Here is a 23,254-nt window from a genome sequence, read left to right as displayed (position 1 = left end):
CCTTGGGAGGTCCAATTTCGTCAGAACAATTTTTCAAAAATTTTCTGGGTCATTTTCTTATGTCCTAGGGAATAAAATTTTAAATGTTTATATTAGACACAGTATTATTTTCCCTCAAACTGTATTCCCAGCCTAATCTGATAGACCCACAATAACTTTATACCCCGTGGCTTAGAGATAATGGTAAACCCCACAGAAAAGCCCTCCATGGGGTGGGTAAGTGTGCCTGCCTGGGATTCTGTCCTTCCTGTAAGGTGAACCGTGAAAGGTGAACCGAAAATAGCTGAAGAGGGAGACGGAGGCAACAATACCACGTGAGAAGTGTTATGATGTGCTTATGAAAGGTGCTATGGAGAGTCCCCTTCCAATGCCTGGCTCACAGGAGTGGTTGAGGGTCTCTGAAACTGACTGCGTGGCTGGGACAAGCATCTTCATCTATCTAGGCCTCTCTTTCCTCATCTGTAACTTTTTGTTGGGAAGATGAAATACAATTATTCATGTAAAGAATGGAGGAGCAGCCTGGCCAGCGTGGCTCAGTGATTGAGCGTCAACCTATGAACCAGGAGATAATGGTTGGATTCCCTGTCTGGGCACAAGCCCAATTGCAGGCTGGATCCCCAGTAGGGGGTGTGCAGGAGGCAGCCGATCAATACGTCTCTCTCATCATTGATGTTTCTTTCTCTCTCTCCCTCTCCCTTCCTCTCTGAAATCAATAAAAACACATTTTAAAAAACATACTATGCAATATATTGTAATAAACTTTTTTTCAAAAAAAAAAAAGAATGAAGCAGCAGCTAAATATAAGACTTGGTCATGGTTTTTGCTATAGCTGCTGTTGTTTGCTCTCATTCCAGGTCACAGAACTGGGGCGTGGCTCCTGCCTGGCTGGCTCCTCTCCCCACCCTTGCTCTTTGTACAGGCAGACTTGGGTCTCTGACTCGCTTTCTTAATGTGTCCTTAATTTTTTAAAAAAATATATTTTTGTTGATTTCAGAGAGAGGGAGAGGGAGAGATAGAAACATCAGTGATGAGAGAGCATCATTGATCCGCTGCCTCCTGCATGCCCCCTCCTAGGGATCGAGCTTGCTACTGGGACATGTGTCCTGACTGGGAATCAAACTGTGACCTCCGGGCAGGACTACAATTTCTTAATGCCTTTCTTTAGAGTGTACATATTACTTTCACAGGAGTGTGTTCAAATATTTATCTAATACGGAGTATGTGCAGACATCAAGGATACACGGATAAGTATATCCTTGCCTTTAGTAGTTCACCTTCTCCTGGACACAACAATCACTGACTAAGCAGTAATGTACAGTGTCCAAGACAGAGGTGTGCTGCAAGACAACAGAGAGGAGTTTTATATTTGTCTAAACCACCGGTTCTCAACCTGTGGGTCACGACCCCTTTGGGGGTCAAACGACCCTTTCACAGGGGTCGACTAAATACATCCTGTATATCAGATATTTACATTATGATTCATAACAGTAGTAAAATTACAGTTATGAAGTAGCAACGAAAATAATTTTATGGTTGGGGGTCACCACAACATGAGGAACTGTATTAAAGGGTCGCAGCATTAGGAAGGTTGAGAACCACTGGTCTAAACTCTTCATCCCTCCGAAAAATTTTTGATTGGGCATGGATGACTACTCCTTTGGGGGAGGAGGAGAATGTGTAGAGCAGTTGTTCTCAACCTTGGCTGCCCATTAGAATCACCTGGGAATCTTTTAAAATCCTGATTTCTGGGCCTCATTCCGTATTTTAAAAAGATTCCCAGGTGATTCTAATGGGCAGCCAAGGCTGAGAACCACTGGTGTAGAGTCACTGCTCAAGGGAAGCAGATGAGACTGGATGAGTTCCGTTTTGACAGGCGGCTCAGAGCAGAGTATTCCAGGCACAGGGAAGCAACCTGAAAAGGACACACAGACTAGAAAACGGGTGGCTGTGGAGAGATCGTAAGGTGGTTTGGCTACAGCTGAAGTGCAGGGTGATGCCGGTGGAATGGTAGGGAAAAGCTGCAAACAAGGGTGGGGGTAGATTGAACACCACTGGTGCCCGGTGATTGCAAATGCTGTGCTGGGTGTGATGAATGAAAGCGTCTTAATCTGGGTTGCTATAGCACATGACCAACTGGGCGGCTTCAATGAGGAACATTTATTTCCCACAATTCCAGGGGCTGGAGATCTCTGATCACAGTGACATGGCTGGGTTCTGGCGAGGATCCTCTTCTGGGTTGCAGACAGCTCGCTTGCTATACCCTCACCTGCTGGGAAGAGCGAGTTCTGGTCTCTTTCTCTTCTTCTAAGGATATTACACAATCCCATCCACGCAGGCTCCAACCTGCTGGCCTAATGATTTCCCAAAGGCACCACCTCCAAATACCATTACACCGGGGAGTAAGGCTTGGATGAAATTGGGGATGGATGAAATTCTTTAGAGAAGTTCTTTGAAGACTATAGACTCCTATTAAGGGTGGGGTGAGTCATTTCGCCTTTTTTGACATAATCCCTACCACAGTGCCTGGTAAAGATAGCGCCTCTCTTTGCCTGCCAGCCAGCCAGGCAGGACCGACACGCCCATTATCTAAGTTCTACCTCTCAGATAAATTGTAATGATCAAGGAACACAATCAAAGGAATCAGAGCGCGGGCAGAGGAACTGGTGTTGCACAGGAAGAGTCCAGCTAGTTTACCCTGTTTCCTGAACCTGAAAAACAAGTGAGCACCAGCTTGCCAGCTGCCATCTCCCTCTTGGAGCAGAGGTGGCAAGGTCCTGTTCTCGGCCCACAACCCACGCTTGCACTGGGGACTCTTCTGTGCTGTGTGCTGGGGATGCAGCAGGGAGCGGTTCCGTGGGCTCCCCCGGGAAAGCTCAATCTCAAGGTGCTTTAAGCTCCTTTTAAGTATTGGAGAAACTGTCAAGTTTCTTTTATAATCAAATCCTATTTTCCTTTCTATTTTTTCAAGATATTTTTATTGATTTCAGAGAGGAAGGGCAAGAGAGAGAGAGAAAAAAACATTGATGATGAGAGAGAATCGTTGTTGGGCTGCCTCCTGCACGCCCCCAACTGGGGATCAGCCCGCCCCTGAGCATGTGGCCTGGGCCCCGGGCACACTCGGGACCCTTCAGTCTGCAGGCGGAGGGTCAGGGCCATGGTCGGCAAACTGCGGCTCCCGAGCCACCTGCGCTCTTTGGCCCCTTGACTGTGGCTCTTCCTAAGCCTTAGGCGTACCCTAATTAAGTTAATAACAACGTGCCTACCTACATAGTTTAAGTTTAAAAAAATTTGGCTCTGAAAAGAAATTTCAGTCGTTGTACTGTTATTTGGCTCTGTTGACTAATGAGTTTGCCAACCACTGGCCTAGGGCCTATTTTTCTTTTCAAATAAAAACCTAGTACCACTAAGCACGCCAGGTTTCCGTGCTATGGTGTTCTGGTGGAATGGTGCACCTTTTAGCATTCCGTTGTAGCATCTTTGCCAACCACACCGAACAGCGCTGAAAGCGGTTCTCAGAGAAGCGCGCGCTTGCTGACGGGGCGCCATACACTGGCAGCGGGCATTAGAGACGGGCGTGGCCCCTATGCAGGATGACGCGCAAATTCCCCCAAAGCGTTCTTTTTTTTTTTTAAAGAGGAAAAAGAAGGGAGGAGGGGGAGTGCTTTACTCGTTTCAAATATTAGTTTTGCCGTCTCCAAAACATAACTTCGTTTTCCTGACAGGACAATGGCCGGGCTTGCTTACTCTGGCCGGTGCCCGCCTACAGCTCCTGAGCCGTACTGCAGCCTGGCATCCCGTGGAAGCCCCGTCGGTAGCTTTGTCCGGCCTGGAGAACCAGGCGGCCTTTTAGGCAGGAGGGTGGGGCGCGCAGGAGGGGGTGCGCGAGCAGGTGCTGGAGTTTATTTGGCAGAACTTGATCGTCGTCGCCCGAACCGCAGACAGTGAAGCTCAGTTCTCAGAGGCGAAGCTGCTGCGGAGACGGCGGTTTCCGTGCGGAGGCGACTTGGGGGCGAGCAGGCGGGGCTGCGCTCATGGAGAGGGAACGGGAGCTAATGGAGCGAGGGAGGCGGCGGTGCCGTGATGACCGGACACCCGCGCCTGACCCTGTCGCGCGGGGTCTGTGCCCGCGAAGGGCCCCAAACAGGCGAACGCCAGGGGAGGGGCGGGTGTGGGCGCGGCGGCCGCGGAGGGTCGCGGGGCGGAAGGAGCGCGGGAGGCGGGAAGCCCGCGCCGGGCCTCCGCCGGGGAGGCCGCGGGGCCCCGAGCGGGCGCGGGGGGGACGCGCTTCGGGGGGAGGCAGCTTCCGGGCTTCAGTGTCCGGCGAGGGCCGAGGGCCAGGCGGGCGCAGTTTTCCTCCTTGGGACCCAATGCGCTGGGCGCCCGCCCAGGTGAGTGAACGAGCCGCGCGAAGAGGCGGGACCCGAGGGCGCGGGGCCGCGGGCTCCTCCCCCGGCGCCTCGGCGGTCAGGGTCGGGCCGCGGCCGGGCGCGGACTCAGGGCCCGCGGGCTGTGGGACTCCGTCCGCCGGCCGCTGCCTCCCGCTCGCCCCGCCGAGGTGCCCGGTCCCGGTCCCCGGTCCCCGACGGCAGAGGAGCCCGCGCGGGAGCACAGGTGCGTGCCGAGGCGGCGGCGGGCGCTCGGCGGCCGGGACGGGACGCGGCCGGGGGTGTGTGCCGAGGTTGGGAAAGCACTTCCGGGTCGCCGCCGGGCCCGGGGTCCCGCTGGGTCCTTCTTCCGGCGGCGGAGGGGCGCCTGCGGGGTGCAGCCCGGCGGCCGGGTGCGTGCGGAGGGAGGGGCGGCGTGTGCCTCCCGGCGGGTCGGGCAAACCCCGCGGAGTTCCCGCCGGAGGCACCTGCTCGCCGCTCCCCTGGGCCCCGGGTCTCACCTGTCAGCCGCCAACACACGCTCCTGTTTTGCTCAAAACAAACTCGCGCTTCCTACCTGGTTCACCCCAAACGGAGACTAGAGGTTCAGCGCCACAAACGTGCGAATAAGCCAAACACCGGGGAGCCTTACATTCAAAAGAAATGATAACATAGGAAAAGTTGTGAAAACCTGGTGAAATGTGAGCGTTAGCCGACACTTCACGGATCGGATTATCCAGGTCGCTGTGGGACATCTGACCGCTAATTCAAGATCGTCGGGCGACTCCTTGGGGATCTTAAACCTCAGGCTTGTCCGTAACCCATAATGTCCCTCTATCCCCCCCCCCCCCCCCGCAAGACTTTTCATTCATCCCCTGACTCTATCAGTTACATATTTTACCTATTTCCCCTAAGAATCTGCTGATGAATTAAGTGAATATGTGTTAGATATTGCTGCAAGCATTATAATTAACTTAGTAAAGTATAACTTTTATTTAAAAGATAATTTAAACTAGAACATAAACATTAAATGATGTTTTCTGAAGTTAATTTCTCGTGACTGTCTACAAAGACATTTTAATATGGAAATTTCTTTCGCGACAAATACCACAGGATCCAACTTATGTGTGGAATTTAATGAACAAAATAGCCCTCAGAGGAGGTGGGTAGGGGAGACTGGATGAAAGAAAGTGAAGGGATTTAGCTAAAGAACATCTATGCATAACCAGGGACACAGACTATAGCCTGGTGATGGCCAGGCTGAAGGGGGAGCCGGGGAGGAGGTGGGCAAAGGGGGTTGGGGGGACGGGGACATCTGTAATAGTGTCAACATAAAAATAAAGTTAAAATTTTTTTTTTGAGTCAACATTTTGATTTCAGTAGAATTCTTGATTCTCTGAATAACCTTTGATTATGTATTGCATATTAATTTCAGATGGCAAAAACTTAAATTAAAATGTCTGTCATTTTCCATTGTCATTACAAATTGAACCTTGTAACCGGAATAATACTTATATCTAATTATATAGCTAATAAGTTGTAAAATAATTTTTTTTATTGGTTGATTTTAGACAGAGGCAGGGAGAGGAGGTGAAAGAAAGAAACATCTATTTGTTGTTCAACTTATTTATGCATTCACTGGTTGATTCTTCTATGTACCCTGACTGGGAATTGAACCTGAAACCTTGGCCAGGGCCTCTGTTAACATATGTTTAGTATTTATATTAAATAGTGAACATATTTGTAATAGTAGTTTTAACATTGTCCTGCTTCTTTACATGTCTAGTAATTTTTGATTGGATGATCAACACTGATTTTTATGTTGTTGAGATCTGGATTATTATTATTATTATTATTACTATTTTTTACTACTTTAAAGAGTATTGACCTTTTTCTCTTGAAGGCAGTTAAATTACTTAAAAATAAGTTTGGTCCTTTAGTTTAAAGGCATTTTAAAGCTGTCTTAGGGCAAGTCTAAATAGCCTTAACTCTAGGGTTAATTAAGCCCCAGTACTAAGGGTTGCCAAGGCATTGCATCCCCTGCGGAAAGCCTCATGTATTTCATAAGCACTGAACTTGAACACGTGCCAGTTCTGTGTCATCTTTAGGAATGGTTAAGCTAACAGCTCCAGGAATGGTACTTTCCCTGGCCCGATGGAAACCGTGCAAGTGCTGACGCATGCAATCACAGATTTAAGGAGACTCCTCTACCTATTTCGGGAGCTCTTTCTCTGCATCCCTCCATCATCCTCAGGACCATGCCACACAGATTGTAGGTGCTGCAGTTCTTCTGAACTCTGATCTCTGGCCAACTCAGTGAGACTACCAGGCTCTGTTTGGTTTTCCCCTGCAATTACAGACTTGGGGAGATTAAAGAATTTAACTCCTTTGTTTCCTTTTCCTCAGGGATCATAGGTGGCAGTGCTGTAATGCTCTTCTGCTGTAGAAAGTGTCGGGAAAAATAAAATAAAAAATTACACATTTTATGTTCTATAACAGACAGTTTACCATTATTTGTAATGTTCTTCCAAGTTGCTAACAGAATTTTATACAAAATAGGAGAAGTTGATGGGAAAGCAATTCAGGGAACTTCTCAGTCTGTGAAAAAGCCTTACTATATTTTACTCTACGTAAATTCATCATAGTTCTCATATACTGAGTGCCATTTTAAAGTCTCTGAAGGAAAGGGGGCTTTATGTTAATATTTTCCTTTAATGGTCTTTTGACTTTAAGAACAGAGACAAGCAATAAAACTAGTGAAGATGGGATGTCCTAAAGAAAGATTAGGTGCATTTAGTCAAAGTAGCTGTGGTTATATGGAATCAGGTGGGCCAAAGCTGGGGCCTTCAATGCAGAAAGGTGACATTTCAGAAGGAGAAGAGAGTCAATTAAATGACTTTTTGTTACTTTTTTAAAAAGTTACAGTTTGAGCCCTGGTAGGGTAGCTCAGTTAGTTAGAGCGTCATCCCCTTATGCCAAAGTTGCATGATCCCTGGTCAGCCCACGTACAAGGAGCAACCAGTACAAGCATGAATAAGTAGAACAACAAAGCTATGTCTGTCTCTCCCTTCCTCTTCCTCTCTTTCTAAAATCAATTGAAAATTTTTAAGTTAAAATTTGAAAGAAAGGAAAACATTAAGACCCCAGACAGAAATAGCAATGTAAGGAGCAGAAGATTTCTGGGTCCTAGGAAGAAAGGAAATGAAGGCTGCACATATGTTAACATTTCTGCTCTCCATGTTGAAAAAACAGAGATGGGGGTTGGATTACAAACTTGCCAAAGTTCTCTAATATATTTTGTACGTCAGCGCTCTGGGGTTTTAAAATGTTTATCACCCTAAATATAAATACTAGGTGCTAAGGAAGAGCTTCTTTTTGGCCTTCTTTAAAGATTAGATAAGACCCAGAAATCAGCATACTAGTTAATTTTACACAAATAAAAGGTTCAAACACAGTTAAGCATAATTTTAATTCTTAAATAGTTTTTTCAGGAATTTTTTTAATGATGCTTTTATCTCTATCACATCCTTTAAAAAGATACGGTAGAGTAAGTGTTAGATCAGTCATGTAGAATAAGTTGGTACTTTACAATGGGCTTCAATAATATTCTTAAAGAAAATATTTCCACTGGGCCACATATATTATAAAGGTAATAAATTTTAGTTTATGATTTATCAAGTATTTTTGTGTATATTTGATGATTTAGACTTGGCTTTTGCTGTTGAAAAAGCTCTAACATTTTTGTTTTGTACAAAGACAGAGACAACATTCATTTACATTTATGCTTTTTAATTTTAGAAACAAAAACCAAGAAATGCCTCATTCCACAAACAAAGAACTGATGCTTGGCATCATGGTGGGAACTACTGGAATCAGTTTGCTTCTTTTGTGGTACCACAAGGTTTGTAAACCAAGGACAGCAATGAATTTACCTAAATTTCTTTCTCTGGGCAATGCATTTGATTTGGTGACTTCACAAGATGAGATGCAGAATGACCAAGGAACAGCAGCAATCTATCAAAGAAGGCAGCTTCAGATACTGGAGAAGTTAAACGAATTACTGACAAATATGGAAGAACTCAGAGAGGAAATCAGAATTCTTAAAGAAACCATTCCAAAGCTGGAGGAATTTGTATGTGGTGAACTTGGAGGAAAGACAACTGCTCACAGGATTAGTCCTCAGCACAGAACTAGGAAAAGAAGGCTTGCCACAGTTCAAAGTTCAGGAACAAGCAATAGTTCAGAGGAAACGGAAAGTGAAGGAGGGTAAGCTTCCTTAAGATGTTTTCCATGTTGAATTGCTTATTGATTGCATTATTGCTATTATTTAGGTACTTTCATTATGCATTATGGAGGATAAAGTTTAAGATATTTTCCATGTTGAATTGATTATTGATTGCATTATTGCTATTATTTAGGTACTTTCATTATGCCTTCCCAGTCATATACAGGGGTGGGCAAAAGTAGGTAAATAATAATAAATAATACAATAATTAACAAATAATATAAGAATAAAATTTTTTGCATACTCACTGTATTCTGCTACAAACAAGATATAAAAGAAAGTGATTATTTTGGCTTATATTACAATTAAAACTATATTCAATAGAGGTCGGTATTTAAGCTAGGGTAGACCGCATTGAATAAAATAAATAACTTACTACTGCTAGGTGGTAGCATGTTCATATTGAAGAAGACAGTATTTGTTTGCTAAAATTTGTAACCTGTTTTCATATGTAGCTCCTTATATAAGAACTAGAGCCCGGTACACAAAATTTGTGCACTGGAGGGGAGAGGGTACCTCAGCCCAGCCTGCACCCTGTTGCAGTCCGGGACCTCTCAGAGGATGTTCGGGACCCCTGACTCCTTACCGCCTGCCTGCTCCCTGCTCCTTACCACTCGGCTCGCTGCTCCTTAGTGCTGCCACGGAGGCAGGAGAGGCTCCCGCCACGGCGCTGTGCTCACCAGCCATGAGCCCCGCTTCTGGCTGAGCAGTGCTCCTCCTGTGGGAGTGCACTGACCACCAGGGGGCAGCTCCTGCATTGAGCATTGGCCTGCTGGTGGTCAGTGCGCATCATAGCGACCAGTCATTCTGGTCGTTCTACACCAGTGGTTCCCAAACTTATTTGGCCTACCACCCCCTTTCCAGAAAAAATATTACTCAGCGCCCCCTGGAAATTAATTTTTTTAAAATTTTAATAGCAATTAAACAGAAAGATATATGTATTAATGTTTCTACCTTTTTCGTAAAATTTAGTAAAGAAAGGTGTAAATTAAAAACATTGACATTTGAAATTATGAAACTATTTATTGAACTCAGAATAGAAAGGTAATACAAAAAAAGTTAAGGATTCTCACAGCCAGTTGGCCTGGAGGTTAAATCACCCCCAGTATTGCCGACAACAATCAGGGCTTAACTACAACAAGACTTCGCACAAAGACCACTAGGGGGTGCACCAAGAAAAGATAAAAAAATGCGGAGACAAAGAAACAGGACGCAAATGTCAGAAATGGAAGATTTAGAGCTCAAAACCACACTTTTAAGGTCTCTCAAGAACTGTCTAGAAGCTGCCGATAAACTTAGTAAGGCCCTCGAAAAGACTGGTGAGACCGCCGATAAATGTAGTGAGATCCTCAAGAAATCTAATGAGACCCTCGATGTTGTGATAAAGAACCAACTAGATTAAGCATACACTGACTGAAATAAAGAATATTATACAGACACCCAACAGCAGACCAGAGGAGCGCAAGAATCAAGTCAAAGATTCGAAATGCGAAGAAGCAAAAAACACCCAACCAGAAAAGCAAAATGAAAAAAGAATCCGAAAATACGAAGATAGTTTAAGGAGCCTCTGGGACAGCTTCAAGCGTACCAACATCAGAATTATAGGGATGCCAGAAGATGAGAGAGAGCGAGATATTGAAAACCTCTTTGAAGAAATAATGACAGAAAACTTTCCCCACCTGGTGAAAGAAATAGACTTACAGGTCCAGGAAGCGCAGAGAACCCCAAACAAAAGGAATCCAAAGAGGACCACACCAAGACACATCATAATTAAAATGCCAAGAGCAAAAGACAAAGAGAAAATCCTAAAAGCAGCAAGAGAAAGAAACTCAGTTACCTACAAGGGAATACCCATACGACTGTCAGCTGATTTCTCAACAGAAACTTTGCAGGCCAGAAGGGAATGGCAAGAAACATTCAAAGTGATGAATACCAAGAACCTACAACCAAGATTACTTTATCCAGCAAAGCTATCATTCAGAACTGAAGGTCAGATAAAGAGCTTCACAGATAAGGAAAAGCTAAAGGAGTTCATCACCACCAAACCAGTATTATATGAAATGCTGAAAGGTATCCTTTAAGAAGAGGAAGAAGAAGAAAAAGGTAAAGATACAAATTATGAACAACAAACATGCATCTATCAACAAGTGAATCTAAGAATCAAGTGAACAAATAATCTGGTGATCATAATAGAATCAGGGACATAGAAAGGGAATGGACTGACTATTCTTGGGGGGGAAAGGGGTGTGGGAGATGTGGGAAGAGACTGGACAAAAATCGTGCACCTATGGATGAGGACAGTGGGTGGGGAGTGAGGGCAGAGGGTGGGGCGGGAACTGGGAGGAGGGGAGTTATGGGGGGGAAAAAGAGGAACAAATGTAATAATCTGAACAATAAAGATTTAATTAAAAAAAAAAAAAGTTAAAACAAATGCACCTGTGGCCATCACCGCCCCCCTGGATCGCTGCAGCGCCCACCAGGGGGCGGTAGCGCCCACTTTGGGAATCACTGTTCTACACTAATGGTTGCTTAGGCTTTTATTATATAGATGGTCCAATAAGTGCAGTTCAATAGAACCTTGTGTGATGATGGAAATGTTCAAAATTTATGCTGTGCTATGTAGCTGCCAGTTGAAGTACAGCTAGTATAACCGAGGAACTAATTTTTAAATTTTATTTAATTGTAATTAAATTTAAATTGCCATGTGGGACTAGTGGCTACTGTATTGGACCGTGTAGACCTAAAAAGATTTGAGAATGTTCAAGTAAGTCAATTTCTTCCTCCCATGGGATAATCCACTGAATTCTAAAACCAGGAACATCCATAATATTCTCTTAGAGGAAAACACAAGCGGTTTATGAATAAAGAAATTGTGCTTGACTAGTGTTTTTGAGGAGTAAAATAGGCAAGTAAGTAAAGAAGCACCAGTGGATATGACATAGCCCCAAATTCTTTAGGGTGGGGACCCCCATGTTTTCATTGTTGTATTCCTCACATCTGATGTTGCTGGAACATATCTGTACTGGTTGACCTAAAGTATGTATTTTTTTGTTTCTGTTGTTTATAAAACTACTTGCTGTTTGTTATTGGATTTGTTCAAATCCTTAACCATGTACTATGTCTTTATATTTACTAAACTGCATTTAGTAACTACTATCTCGTGAATTAATGAACTCTCTTTCTTTCTAAAGAAACTAATGGTGGAAAGGGAAATTCTAGAGATAGCCTAATAAATTGTTTGGTAATCCCCAAGAAGTATTTTTTCTACCTTTCAAGTCACAAGAGTTTAATATTGTAATGGAAAAAAAACAAAACAAAACTTAACCAGTGCTAATTTAGTGATGAACATTATTGTTTCTTTGCATAATTGGATATATCTGGTAAGCCATTTGTACAAATAACTATAATTAATGTAATAGGCTGAATAATTTACATTCACTACACTCAGATAAGCTAAAGATGTAAATGTACATTACTCTGTAACTGAATTCAGTTCACCAGCTCTGTTTTTGATAATGTGGGAAAACTTGAATTTGTCGATGCAAATTAACTCAGTCAATTCTAGTTTAGAGCTAGTTTGTGTGTGTGTGTGTGTGTGTGTGTGTGTGTGTGTGTGTGTGTTAAAGATTCAGTTGCAAAAGATTTCCTTTTGGAAAAGGTACTCGTGGATCTTAGTGTGACTTAGGAGCAATAGACAACTATCTCACAACACAGGGGGAAAAACAGTAGATTGCTGGGGAGAGAGCCATGCTCTTTGGGCTTCTTTTTAAAACAGATTATTTAAATTGATTTTTAGAAAGAGAGTAAGGGACAGAGAAAGAGAGAGAAACATCGATTGGCTGCCTCCTGCGCACCCCCTTCCAGAGATCTAGCTGCAACCTGGGCATGTGTACTGACCGGAATCGAACTGGCAACCTTTCGATGCAGAGGACAACACTCAACCAACTGAGCCACACCAGCAGGGCTCCCTGGGCTTCTTACTCTCTTACACATATTGCCTGGTGTCCTAAGAATGTAAGGCCCTGAACACTTTTTTCCCCCCCTTGATTCTTAAAAAATTGAGACTACTTTTTTGGAGCAGTTTTAGGTTCACAGAAAAAATTGAGGGGAAGGTACAGAGATTTCCGATATGCCCCTGACCCCACACGTCCCCCCACCTCCCCATTGCACAGTACCAAAAAACCTATATTAATACATCATAATCATTCAGAGTTCATAGTTTGCCTTGGGGTTCACTCTTGGTTGTACATTCTATGGATTTGGACAAATGTTTAATGATATGAGCCCATTGTTATGGTATCAGACTATTTTCACTGCCCTAAAAATCCTCTGTGCTCTGCCTGTTCATCTCTTTTCCCCCTCAATCCCTGGCAACCACTGATCTTTTTGCTGTCTCCATAGTCATACCTCTTTCAGAATGTCATATAGTTGGAATCATACAGTATGTAGTCTTTTCAGATTGACTTTCTTTACTTCATAATATGCATTTAAGTTTCCTCCATATCTTTTTATGGCTTGACAGTTCATTTCTTTTTAGTGCTGAATAATATCCCATTGTCTAGATGTATCACAGTTTATTTATCCATTCACCCACTGAAGGACATCATGTCATGGTGGATTCCAAGTTTGGGCAATTATCAAGACAGCCACCGTAAACATTCATGTACAGATTTTTGAGTGGACATAGGTTTTTGTCTCATTTGGGTAAATACTAAGAAGCATGATTGCTGGATTGTATAGTAAGAGTATGTTTAGTTTTGTAGGAAACCTCTCAACTGTCTTCCAAAGTGGCTGTCTTCACTTCCAAGGTGAACCACCAACAATGAATAAGGGCTCCTGTTGCTCCACATCCTCAAAGGCATTTTGGTGTCAGTGTTCTGGATTTGACCATTCTTATAGGTGTGTAGTGGTATCTCACTGTTGCTTTAATTCATATTTCTCTGATAACATATGTTGTGGAGCATCTTTTCATATGCTTGTTTGCCATCTGTATATCTTCCTTGCTGAGGTGTCTCTTAAGGTCTTTGGCCCATTTTTAAATCGGGTTATTCATTTTCTTGTTGTTGAGTTTTAAGAGTTCTTTGTATATTTTGGATAACAGTCCCCTTTCCAGATATATAGTTTGCAAATATTTTCTCCTAGTCTGTGGCTTTTCATTCTCTTGGCATTGTCTTTCACCAAGCAGAAGCTTATCAATTATTTCTTTCATTAATTGTGCCTTTGGCGTTGCATCAAAGAAGTCATTGCCATACCCAGATTTATCTAGGCTTTCTCCAATGTTGTCTTCTAGGAGACTTCTAGTTTTGCATTTTATATTTAGGTCTGTGGTCCATTTTGAGATAATTTTTGTTGGGGGATGTAAGGTCTACATAACCATCCTTGGTCCTGGCCATTTCTCAGGGTTGTGATGAGAAACCTTGAGGAATGAGGGAATGTTTTTCTCCAGGACTAACACGAGGCTTAGCAGATTTACTCACTGCTTGTTCTAAAAGTGGTGGATCCCCTAAGCTCAGTGTACCTTCCTTTGTAACACAATTCATCGCGAATGTAAGAGTTTCTGGGCCCTGTGAATTGTCCTTTGGGCCCTGGAGTTAAGGAGAACCGACACAAATATGCTGGTGCTCACACTACTTGATATGCTATGGGTGATAAAGTCCTCTGTCTCTGACCCAAGAATCGTGTCTTCAGCATCCATGAACCAGTGACAGATTTACTAGCTTGTGTGTAGGGTAAAATAAAAGTATAAACCGACAACTGTTTGGTGAGAATTGGAGAGTTTTAGGCCTCTGGAAAGGAATTTGTTCCCAAAGGGTTTCCCAAAAGAAGGTTGTTAGGAATGACACAAAAACAGATGATAGTAGGGTATTCAGGATACTGAGAAGTAAAAAGAAATATAATTTAGAGGGTGTTGTATGTCATAAGTGGTTGTACACATACAGCTGTTATGTGGACAGTGCTTCAAGTTGGTTTGGAAAAGGAAAATGATTCTGTTAACTTTGCCTTTAAATGGGTATTAAGTTGTTTCAAGGGGTTATAAACAGTGGCTCAGCAGATCTCCATAGTCTGTTCCTGTGGTCCATGCAATCAGATGGGACACTTTATTGCCAAGGTAGATGAAGCGAGGTAGAAGGGGGCAATAACATTTGCTGTTTAGGTTTTATGTTTTTTTCTTTACTTTCTCAGGATATCTTCAGATCAAGTTTTATAATACGTAGTCACTTTCCATATTATTGGATGGTGTAAAAACCTGGGGTAAAGCATGTTTGGTGAAAGAAGAATGAGTTAGTAGGCCAAGGGTATGGAGAGCAGCCAGTAAGAGAGACCATCCCAAGCAAATGATTGTGCCAATATACTGTATATGTTATGGCCTTCATTTTGCTCTTTTCTCATCACTTGATTTCTTGGATGACTCCTTAAACATGACAAAGTTAGAATACATATTCTACAGTCACGTGGATTGGAGCTTTTCAGAAAGGTGAGCCGCAGGACAATTTTATTCTAAATTGACGTCATTAGATTCTAGAGTCTGCTGTCATCACATTCTGTGCTATTGCCATGCTAATTCCACAAGCAACTTAAACATTCAGCCTTCTGACCTGTTCCACCTATACAGGCATTTTATGGCTTAAAGATGATGGCTTAGAAAGGAAGGGAGAGATTTATTTTTTGATTAAACTTAATATGGGAAAATGTGTAAGGTAAGCCTTTAAAAAGAAAAAAAAATTTCTGTATATTTATGTGCTAAAGCTCATTGATATATTCATAAACCAAGCTTTAATGCTTCCTTTAGTGTCCCACTGTGACTGAATAACTGGGATATCTGGATATTTATCTGAAATAGTGTTGCGAATGATTCTGTTTAATCTGTGGTTAATATTTTAAAATGCATCATATACATTTATTTTACTAACTCCTATCACTAGAGGAACTTAATATTCTCAAACAGATATTGTGGCTTATTATTTTTTAAGATGGAAAGTTCTACCTTTTCCTTCAGGGGATCCATTAGTTTTGTGCCCTCTCATGTGTTTCCCCTGATCTTTCTTTCTGCCTGCTTCTCTAAGTCTTTCAACTTCTCTTCCCCAAGGTTTAATAGACCAGGCAGGTACGTAGAGGTAATTAGAGACAGTCTTTTAGACTTAGCATCCTTTTGGATACCTGTGTGACCATCTGCTTTAGCTGCTATAATTTTCTTGTTCCCTGTTGTTTCCATTTGATAAGGTGGGTATTATTCTTTAGGAGGCTTGGGAGGTTTCCATGTCCACTGCCTATTTTTTTCCTCATCTGACATTTTTCTCACTCTAGCTGCAACAGAAAGGACCAGAACTTCCAACAATATTGTCCTGAAGATCATGTTACTTCAGACCCCTTGCACCGTGGGACCTCTTCTGTTACTTATCAACCTAACTTTCATGATCTCCCTGCAAACTATTCTAAAATACGAAAAGTCAGTATACGTACAGGAAGTAAAAATTTCACTACTCCATCAAGCATATCTGCTTTCTCATCTTTCTCTGATAGACACTCTTTATTCAGCAAATTTCAGAAAAGCAGTGTTACCCTTCAGCGTCAAGAAAGTAGAGCTAACTTTGATTCTGAAGACAAAAGCAGCCTCAATACTTTAAAAACTTCCCCAGAAAATTTTGCTTTTAGATTCCAGAGACACTTCTCTGCTCGTAAACTAAGTATAATTTCCTGTTATGAAGGCTCTATGTATTTTGATCTTCAATCAAGTAGTGAGAACATGAACAATCCAAGTGAAACTCAAGTAGCTTCTAAAAGCTCAACTACTGCTGATGTTGAAAAATACCTAAGTTCTTGTTCTCCTGATTACAACATTAAACATTTTATAACTTTTGAAATCAAAGTTCATTCCTCGGCCAATCCAATAGATGCTGCTAGAGTTCCCTACAGACAAAGCACAGCAACCTTCATTTCTCTCCCAACTCTCATTTCCTATTCTTCTGAACAAAGAGAAATTGCCAGTGACACACAAGAAAGAAGACAACCAAAGAAAGAGCTCCTTCCTGCTGATGCTCAAAGTCACAGAGCCAGTCGTCCTCTAGCTGTGATTCAGCAGCAGACCTCTGAAAGCGCCACTTCTGTTCCCCCTAATGTTGCATTTGCTTCGTTTTATAAACCTAATAGGAGGCTTACCCCAGTTCTAATTGAAGTTAACTCAGATTGCTTTGGTGGTGGAAATATTGCTCAGTCATCTCAAGATGAAGACAAATCTTCACCTATTGAAATTCCTAACTTAAGGTCACCTCAGATTTTATCCTCTCTTAGAAGGGCAGCTCAAATCGGAAGTTTTCCTACCAGGCGTACTCTATTGTCTGTAGCAATCACTTCCCAGTTTTCCCCGAAGCCTCCTCCCTTACTAAGCTTCACTCCATTTTCTGAAAAAGATTGCTATGTTGCAGTTTATATTTAATTTTAATGTCTGTGTTTTCTGAAAAATAGTTCATTCATAATATTGGAATATGGAAGTCAAACATTATTCATGTGTTTCAGGCTTTTAACAGATTTACTACTTATAGATTGACAGGGCCCAGATTTCTGAGTGACTGTTGTAATACATTTGCGGTCTGAAAATAACGTCACGCTTTGATATATAGGTCTTCTAAATGTATTACATTGTTTGAGAGTTTAACATCTTTTATCCTTGTCTCATGATTGGAGATAGTATTCCTATATAATATATATATAGGGCGGGGCAAAAGTAGGTTTATAGTTGTTCGTATGAGAAATAATACAACAAGTAAATAATAATACTCACACCTATAAACCTACTTTTGTCCCACCCTGTATATTTCCATATTTATCAGTTCAGAAATTTTCATTTCCATAAGACTTCTTAATTATATTTCTCATGCCACACATTTCACTGACAGATGATGTTTTTACTAATACAAGGACCAAAAATTATATGTAAAAACATTATCATGGAAATATGTAGACTACTGAAACCAGATATTTTAACTAAATACTTTTAATACACATTTATGCATGCATGTGTCTGGGAATTCAGAGAACTCTGAAATAAAAAATGTATATATTAGTATTTTTTATTTTTTAAAGTTAATACATTTCAAGTTTTTTCCAACATTTTTATTTTTAAATTGTCAAATAAAATTTTTATTTTAAAAAGTATCTCTAAAATTTTTATTTTTAAGAGTGAATATTTTTTATATTTTTCTATTATATTATACAAAGTTTATAAATATATTTATCAGACTAAATAATGAATGGACAATGTATATAGGCAATTAAAAATACTTAAGTTAGAATAGAATTAATCTTTTTAGAGGAAAGGAATTTGCATTATTTTCAATTATCGGAAAGGAATTTGCATTATTTTCAATTATCGTAATAAAATGTTCCTTATATTTGTCATTGGGCTAAGATGTTATTTTTATTTTTTTACTCCCCGCCTTTGGCTCCCTCTCCCCCCAGCACTATTTGTTGAAGAGACTCTTTTTTTCTCCATTAAATAGTCTTGTCAAAAATCATTTGACCATATATGTGAGGGTCTACTTCTGGGCTCTGTTGTATTCTATTGTATATGTCTGACTTTATGCCAGTACACACTGTTTTGATCATTGTAGCTTTGTAATAAGTTTTTAAATCAGGACGTATGAGACCTCCAACTTTGTTCTTCTTTTCCAAGATTGTTTTTGCTACTCAGGATCTTCTATATATATTTTAGGATGGATTTTTCTGTCTTTACAAAAGACATTGTTGGGAGTTTGAGAAGGATTGCACTGAATCTTTGGGTAATATTGACATCTTGACAATAGTAAGTCTTCAAACCGATAACATGAGATTTCCATTTGTGCCTTCACGTGTGTTGAAGCTTTTTCAATGTGCTGTAGTTTTCTCAATGTGTGTTGAAGCTTTTTCAATGTGCTGTAGTTTTCTCAATGTGTAGTAGTTTTCAGTGGCTATGTTCTGGATGTATTTTGAAGATAGAACCAATAGGGAATTTCTAACAGGTGATATTGCTTAGGAGAGAAAAAGAAGGTCAAGGATGATTCTACGTTTTTTCACTTGGGCAACTGGAAGAATGAAGTTTCCATTAATTATGTTGTAGAAGAGGTTGAATATCATTTCATATAGTGTCTTTGTTACAAGGACTTTGAAATAAGTTTATTTTACATTGGAAATAGTTGCACTTCTCTCAAAAACTTGTTTCATTTATATCTTTGTTAATATCTGCTGTGACTGCATGGCTGCTGGAAGATACAGACATTTGTGTCCCTTGTAGCAAGGATGTAGATATTTAAAATATATGTATTGTTTTTATTGACCTCACTCACATTTGGCCTTGGTTTTATCTTTTTTTACTACTTCTAATTAGTTCTCTTATATGTTATGTATCCTTACATACCGCCTTAAAATCTTTTTAGAATAAGACAGGGCTTGAATAAATGAAAACAAATTGTTTTTGTATGCCACCAAAAAAGGGAAATGTGGAAGGTAGCATGAATTTGTAAAAACCTAAGTTGAGAGTGAGAACATTATCTTGAACTGTAAATATGTGTGTGTGTGTGTGTGTGTGTGTGTGTGTGTATTTGAATGCCTACTGAGTTCCTACAATGGTGTATCATACATTCAACAATATTCAGTGCATACCTACTGTGTGTCAGATGCTGTTTTAGGCACTTGATACATCGGTTAATAAAACAAAGAATCCTATTGTCAGGGAGCATGCAATCTAGTGGGGGTGATACTGATAAAAAGTAGCATCTGTAGTAGATTAGTAAATGATATAGTGTATTAGAAGATGATACTACAGAAAAGAAATGCCAAGCTAAGAGAGATTGGCCATGAAGAGAATGTAGGTGGGTTGGAGTGTGGAGGTTGCAGTATTAAATAGAGTGGTCTGGATGGGCCACATTTGAGAAGATGACAATGGAGCTGAGACTTGAAGGAGGGGAGAGCAAGCAAAGGTCCTGAGGTTGGAGTATGACTAGCATGTTTAAGGAACAGCGAGGCAGCCAGTGTGGAGCTGAATGAATGATAAGAGTAGTATGGAACCAACGTCAGAGAGGTGATGTGGTTGGGAGACAAATATAGGGCCTTGTAGACGTTTGTGAGGACTTAAATTTTTTCTCTGAGTGAAGGGGGCACCATAACAGGGTTTCAGCATAAGAGTGGAACGATTTGACTTACATTTTAAAAGGATCACTCTGGCTATTGGAGTATAACTTTTAAGAGTTGATATAATTTCTGCAATTTTAGGTATATTACAGCTAGTACTGATACAGAAGAACAGAGTTTTCCAGTCCGTAAAGCACTTAACAAATATGTTGAGGAATTAAATTTAGATATCCTTCTTCAGAAGGCAGATAACTTACGTATGGATGAGTCTAAAAAGATGGAGAGTTTTGAACTACTTTGTGACCACAAAGAAAAGGTAAGATATATATGTTAACGAGTTTGTATAGCTTTAATTTTTATTTAATCTATGATTCTATTCATATCATGCCCATTACAATTGTGTCACAGTTTACAAAAGATAAATGACGGATACCAAATTTTTCTCTAATATGACTAAAATTTTTAAAAAGTATATATAAGAGCCCTAATTGGTTTGGCTCAGTGGATAGAGCATCGGCCTGCAGACTCAAGGGTCCCAGATTCGATTCCGGTCAAGGGCATGTACCTTGGTTGCGGGCACATCCCCAGTGGGGAGTGTGCAGGAGGCAACTGATCGGTGTTTCTCTCTCATCGATGTTTCTGACTCTCTATCCCTCTCCCTTCCTCTCTGTAAAAAATCAATAAGATATATATATTTTTTAAAAAGTATTTATAAGAGCCCTGTGTGATGTGGCTCGGTTGGCACATGCGCCCTTGCACCAAAAGGTCATGAGTTTGATTCCCACTCAGGGCATGTGCCTAGGTTGTGGGTCTGGTCCCTGGTTGAGGTCTGTGTGAGAGGCAACAAATCCATGTTTCTCTCTCACGTCAATGTTTCCTTCACTTTCTCTCCCCCCTTCCTTTCTCTAAAATCAATAAATAGTCCTAGCTTGTTTGGCTCGGTGGATAGAGCATCAGCCTGTGGACTAAAGGGTCCCAGGTCCAATTCCGGTCAAGGACACATGCCTGGGTTGCAGGCTTGATCCCCAGTAGGGGGCGTGCAGAGAAGGCAGCCGATCAGTGATTCTCTCTCATCTTATCGTAGCTGTTACTAGAGCCCCCATGAATGGACATTGTCATCTGTGGATATTTCTCTCTCTCTCACCCTTCCTCTCTGAAATCAATAAAAACATATAAATAAACATATCTTCAGGTGAGGATTAAAATAAATAAGTAAAAGATATATAGTTTTAAAAAGAATATATATGACTTTCTTAGGTTCTAAGATTATAAAAATGAAAACCAGAGATATGAGTATACAGATTTACTTGGATTTTTGTTAATTTATTATATTTAATAACTATTTGATAACATAAATAACAAGGCACACTGCTACTCTTGAGAGGAGAGCTACATTTTAAGTTTTCTAACTTAGAGTTATTCATGTAACAGCCCTCAGTATTTTTTTAATCCTCACCTGAGGATATGTGTATTGATTTTAGAGAGAAAGGGAGAGAGAAAGAAGCATCAATGTGAGAAACATCAGTGGGTAAGCACCCCAACCAGGGATCAAACCCTCAACCTAACCTAGGTATGTGCCCTGATTGGGAATCAAATCTGCAACCTTTTTGGGGTACAGGACAACGCTCCAACCAACCGAGCCACCCGGGGCAACACCATCAGTGTTTTAATCTACTTCTACCAGTGATCAGTTTCCAGTGTTTAATGTTGGGCTGAATTGGGAAAGCCCATCCCTGCCATTGTCATCACCACCACCACCACCAATTAAGGGTTTGCAGTATCTCACGAAACAAGAAATCTCTTTCCAATGAACAAGCCTAATCTTTGAGGATCTAACAACTCTAAACACATTGTCTAGAAGTTTTTAAATCTACAGGATTATATTTAAGTAATTTAGGTTAAAAAAAATACTGCTCTTTTGAGCATGTGTGATCTGTAGTATCTGATCTTATCTGAAATGTCCCTTGAAGCATCATATCAGTAGTCGATAACTTAGAAAGTAAATGAGAAGATACTACACCCCAGAGGGACGTTTGGATTCTGGCACTTGTCAGTTCTCTCTTCTACGTAGGTGGGAGCTAGTGCCTGGATAGTATTAATTAGTTTTCAGTTCCACACATAACACTATATTAAATCACATTCTGTAGCCAGGAATATTTTAATTGAAAATGTTATATGCACAGGAATAGATTCAGTCATCTATAAATACCAGCTTACCTGCCTAATCTTTTTGATGTTACAGTGGAAAACATTTTGAGTCTGGTCAAGTGAGTGAATTAATGTAATGTGCAGGTCTCTCTTTTCAGTTTAGAGATGAAATAGAGTTTATTTGGCGGTTAGTTCGTGCTTATGGAGACATGTATGAGCTATCTACAAATACAGAAGAAAAGAAACATTATGCTAATATCGGTAAGTATTTTGTAAAGATTGATTATCCTCAAGTGACAATTGTTGGCAGTAATAAAACACTAATGAATTTTAATTAAAGCTGAATTATCTAAGCTAAAACTCATAGGTTTATTCTATTTCAGTATATCCTGGTACTAAAAAATACACATAGTCTAAGAACAGGAAAAATTTTTTTAGGACAAAAAAAACCACATGTAAGCATAATAGAATAGGCGACTAAAAAACTCAGATTTTAGCTTTTAATGTTTATAAAACCTCAGAAGAGACGTGAAGTGGTAATTTTCAAGAACCAGTAACAGGCAGAAGGCAATAGTGTTTCACTGCAATTAAAATAATGTTCTTAGTTTCTATAACGTAGAACTCTGGGTGCCACGAAGAAATAACTACTTAGACTTCAATGTTTTTTCAAAATTGATCTTAATAAAACAAGATTAGCCTTGAGCTGATCATTGTTTTAGCTGAGTAATAAGTACATGGTGGTTCTTTTTACTGTCCTCCATACTCTTTTGCATATTTTTGAACTTTTCCGTAATAACAACAACGAAAGAAAACCAGCCAGAATGTCAAGCTGTCTATACATACGCATGTCCCCTTGACTCGCACTGCAGAGCAAAACCCTTTCCAGCAAAACGCTCCTTAACTCCATGACGACCTTCAGGGCAATAATTTGATGTGAAACTTCTTTAATTCGTGCATTCCCAAGTCCTCTCTTTCCCAAGCTTTCCTTGTCTAAGACAGCAAGAGGAAGAAGCAGCAGGGCACTCCAGACCTCTTTCCAGTCTCTCTTTCTGTCCTTTTTATTTCCAAGAAGGGAAACTTCCGGTAACTACTTTTCAAACTTCCGGTAACTACTTTTCTTGCACCGTAGTTTTCCTTGCCAGTTGACCTCTGCGCCATAATTCTGTCTCAGTGGGAGGAGGGTGGGAGGAAGCCTCCTCTTGTTCTTCACATATTCATCACCCGCTTTATGGGGATAGTTTTTCCACAGCAATTCATTGTGCAGGCCATAGACAAAATGTAGACAAGAGAGTTATTAACTTGAAAGTAAATAAAAATTTAACCACAGGGAACAAACTGATTTTTTTATGTCTAC

The 23,254-nt window shown here is 40.8% G+C and overlaps 1 protein-coding gene across 2 annotated transcripts in view; it reads left to right on the top strand.

The window, feature by feature from the left end:
* The first annotated feature begins 4,487 nt into the window (after nucleotides 1–4,487).
* Nucleotides 4,488–23,254, top strand: part of RMDN2 (regulator of microtubule dynamics 2) — a 32,629-nt gene continuing 13,862 nt past the window's right edge. Inside the window, exons 1-5 of one of the 2 annotated variants that reach the window (XM_036334828.1) lie at nucleotides 4,488–4,611; nucleotides 8,163–8,630; nucleotides 15,955–16,911; nucleotides 19,894–20,068; nucleotides 22,059–22,161. In XM_036334828.1, coding sequence (XP_036190721.1) covers nucleotides 8,179–8,630; nucleotides 15,955–16,911; nucleotides 19,894–20,068; nucleotides 22,059–22,161 — 1,687 coding nt within the window. In that variant the 5' untranslated portion in view covers nucleotides 4,488–4,611; nucleotides 8,163–8,178. The remainder of the gene's footprint in view (nucleotides 4,612–8,162; nucleotides 8,631–15,954; nucleotides 16,912–19,893; nucleotides 20,069–22,058; nucleotides 22,162–23,254) is intronic. The other variant, XM_036334827.1, reaches the window with a different exon arrangement.

This window comes from Myotis myotis, unplaced genomic scaffold (genome assembly GCF_014108235.1).
Source record: "Myotis myotis isolate mMyoMyo1 unplaced genomic scaffold, mMyoMyo1.p scaffold_m19_p_14, whole genome shotgun sequence".
Classification (NCBI taxonomy): Eukaryota; Metazoa; Chordata; class Mammalia; order Chiroptera; family Vespertilionidae; genus Myotis; species Myotis myotis.
This window is presented reverse-complemented; position numbering and strand designations above follow the sequence as displayed.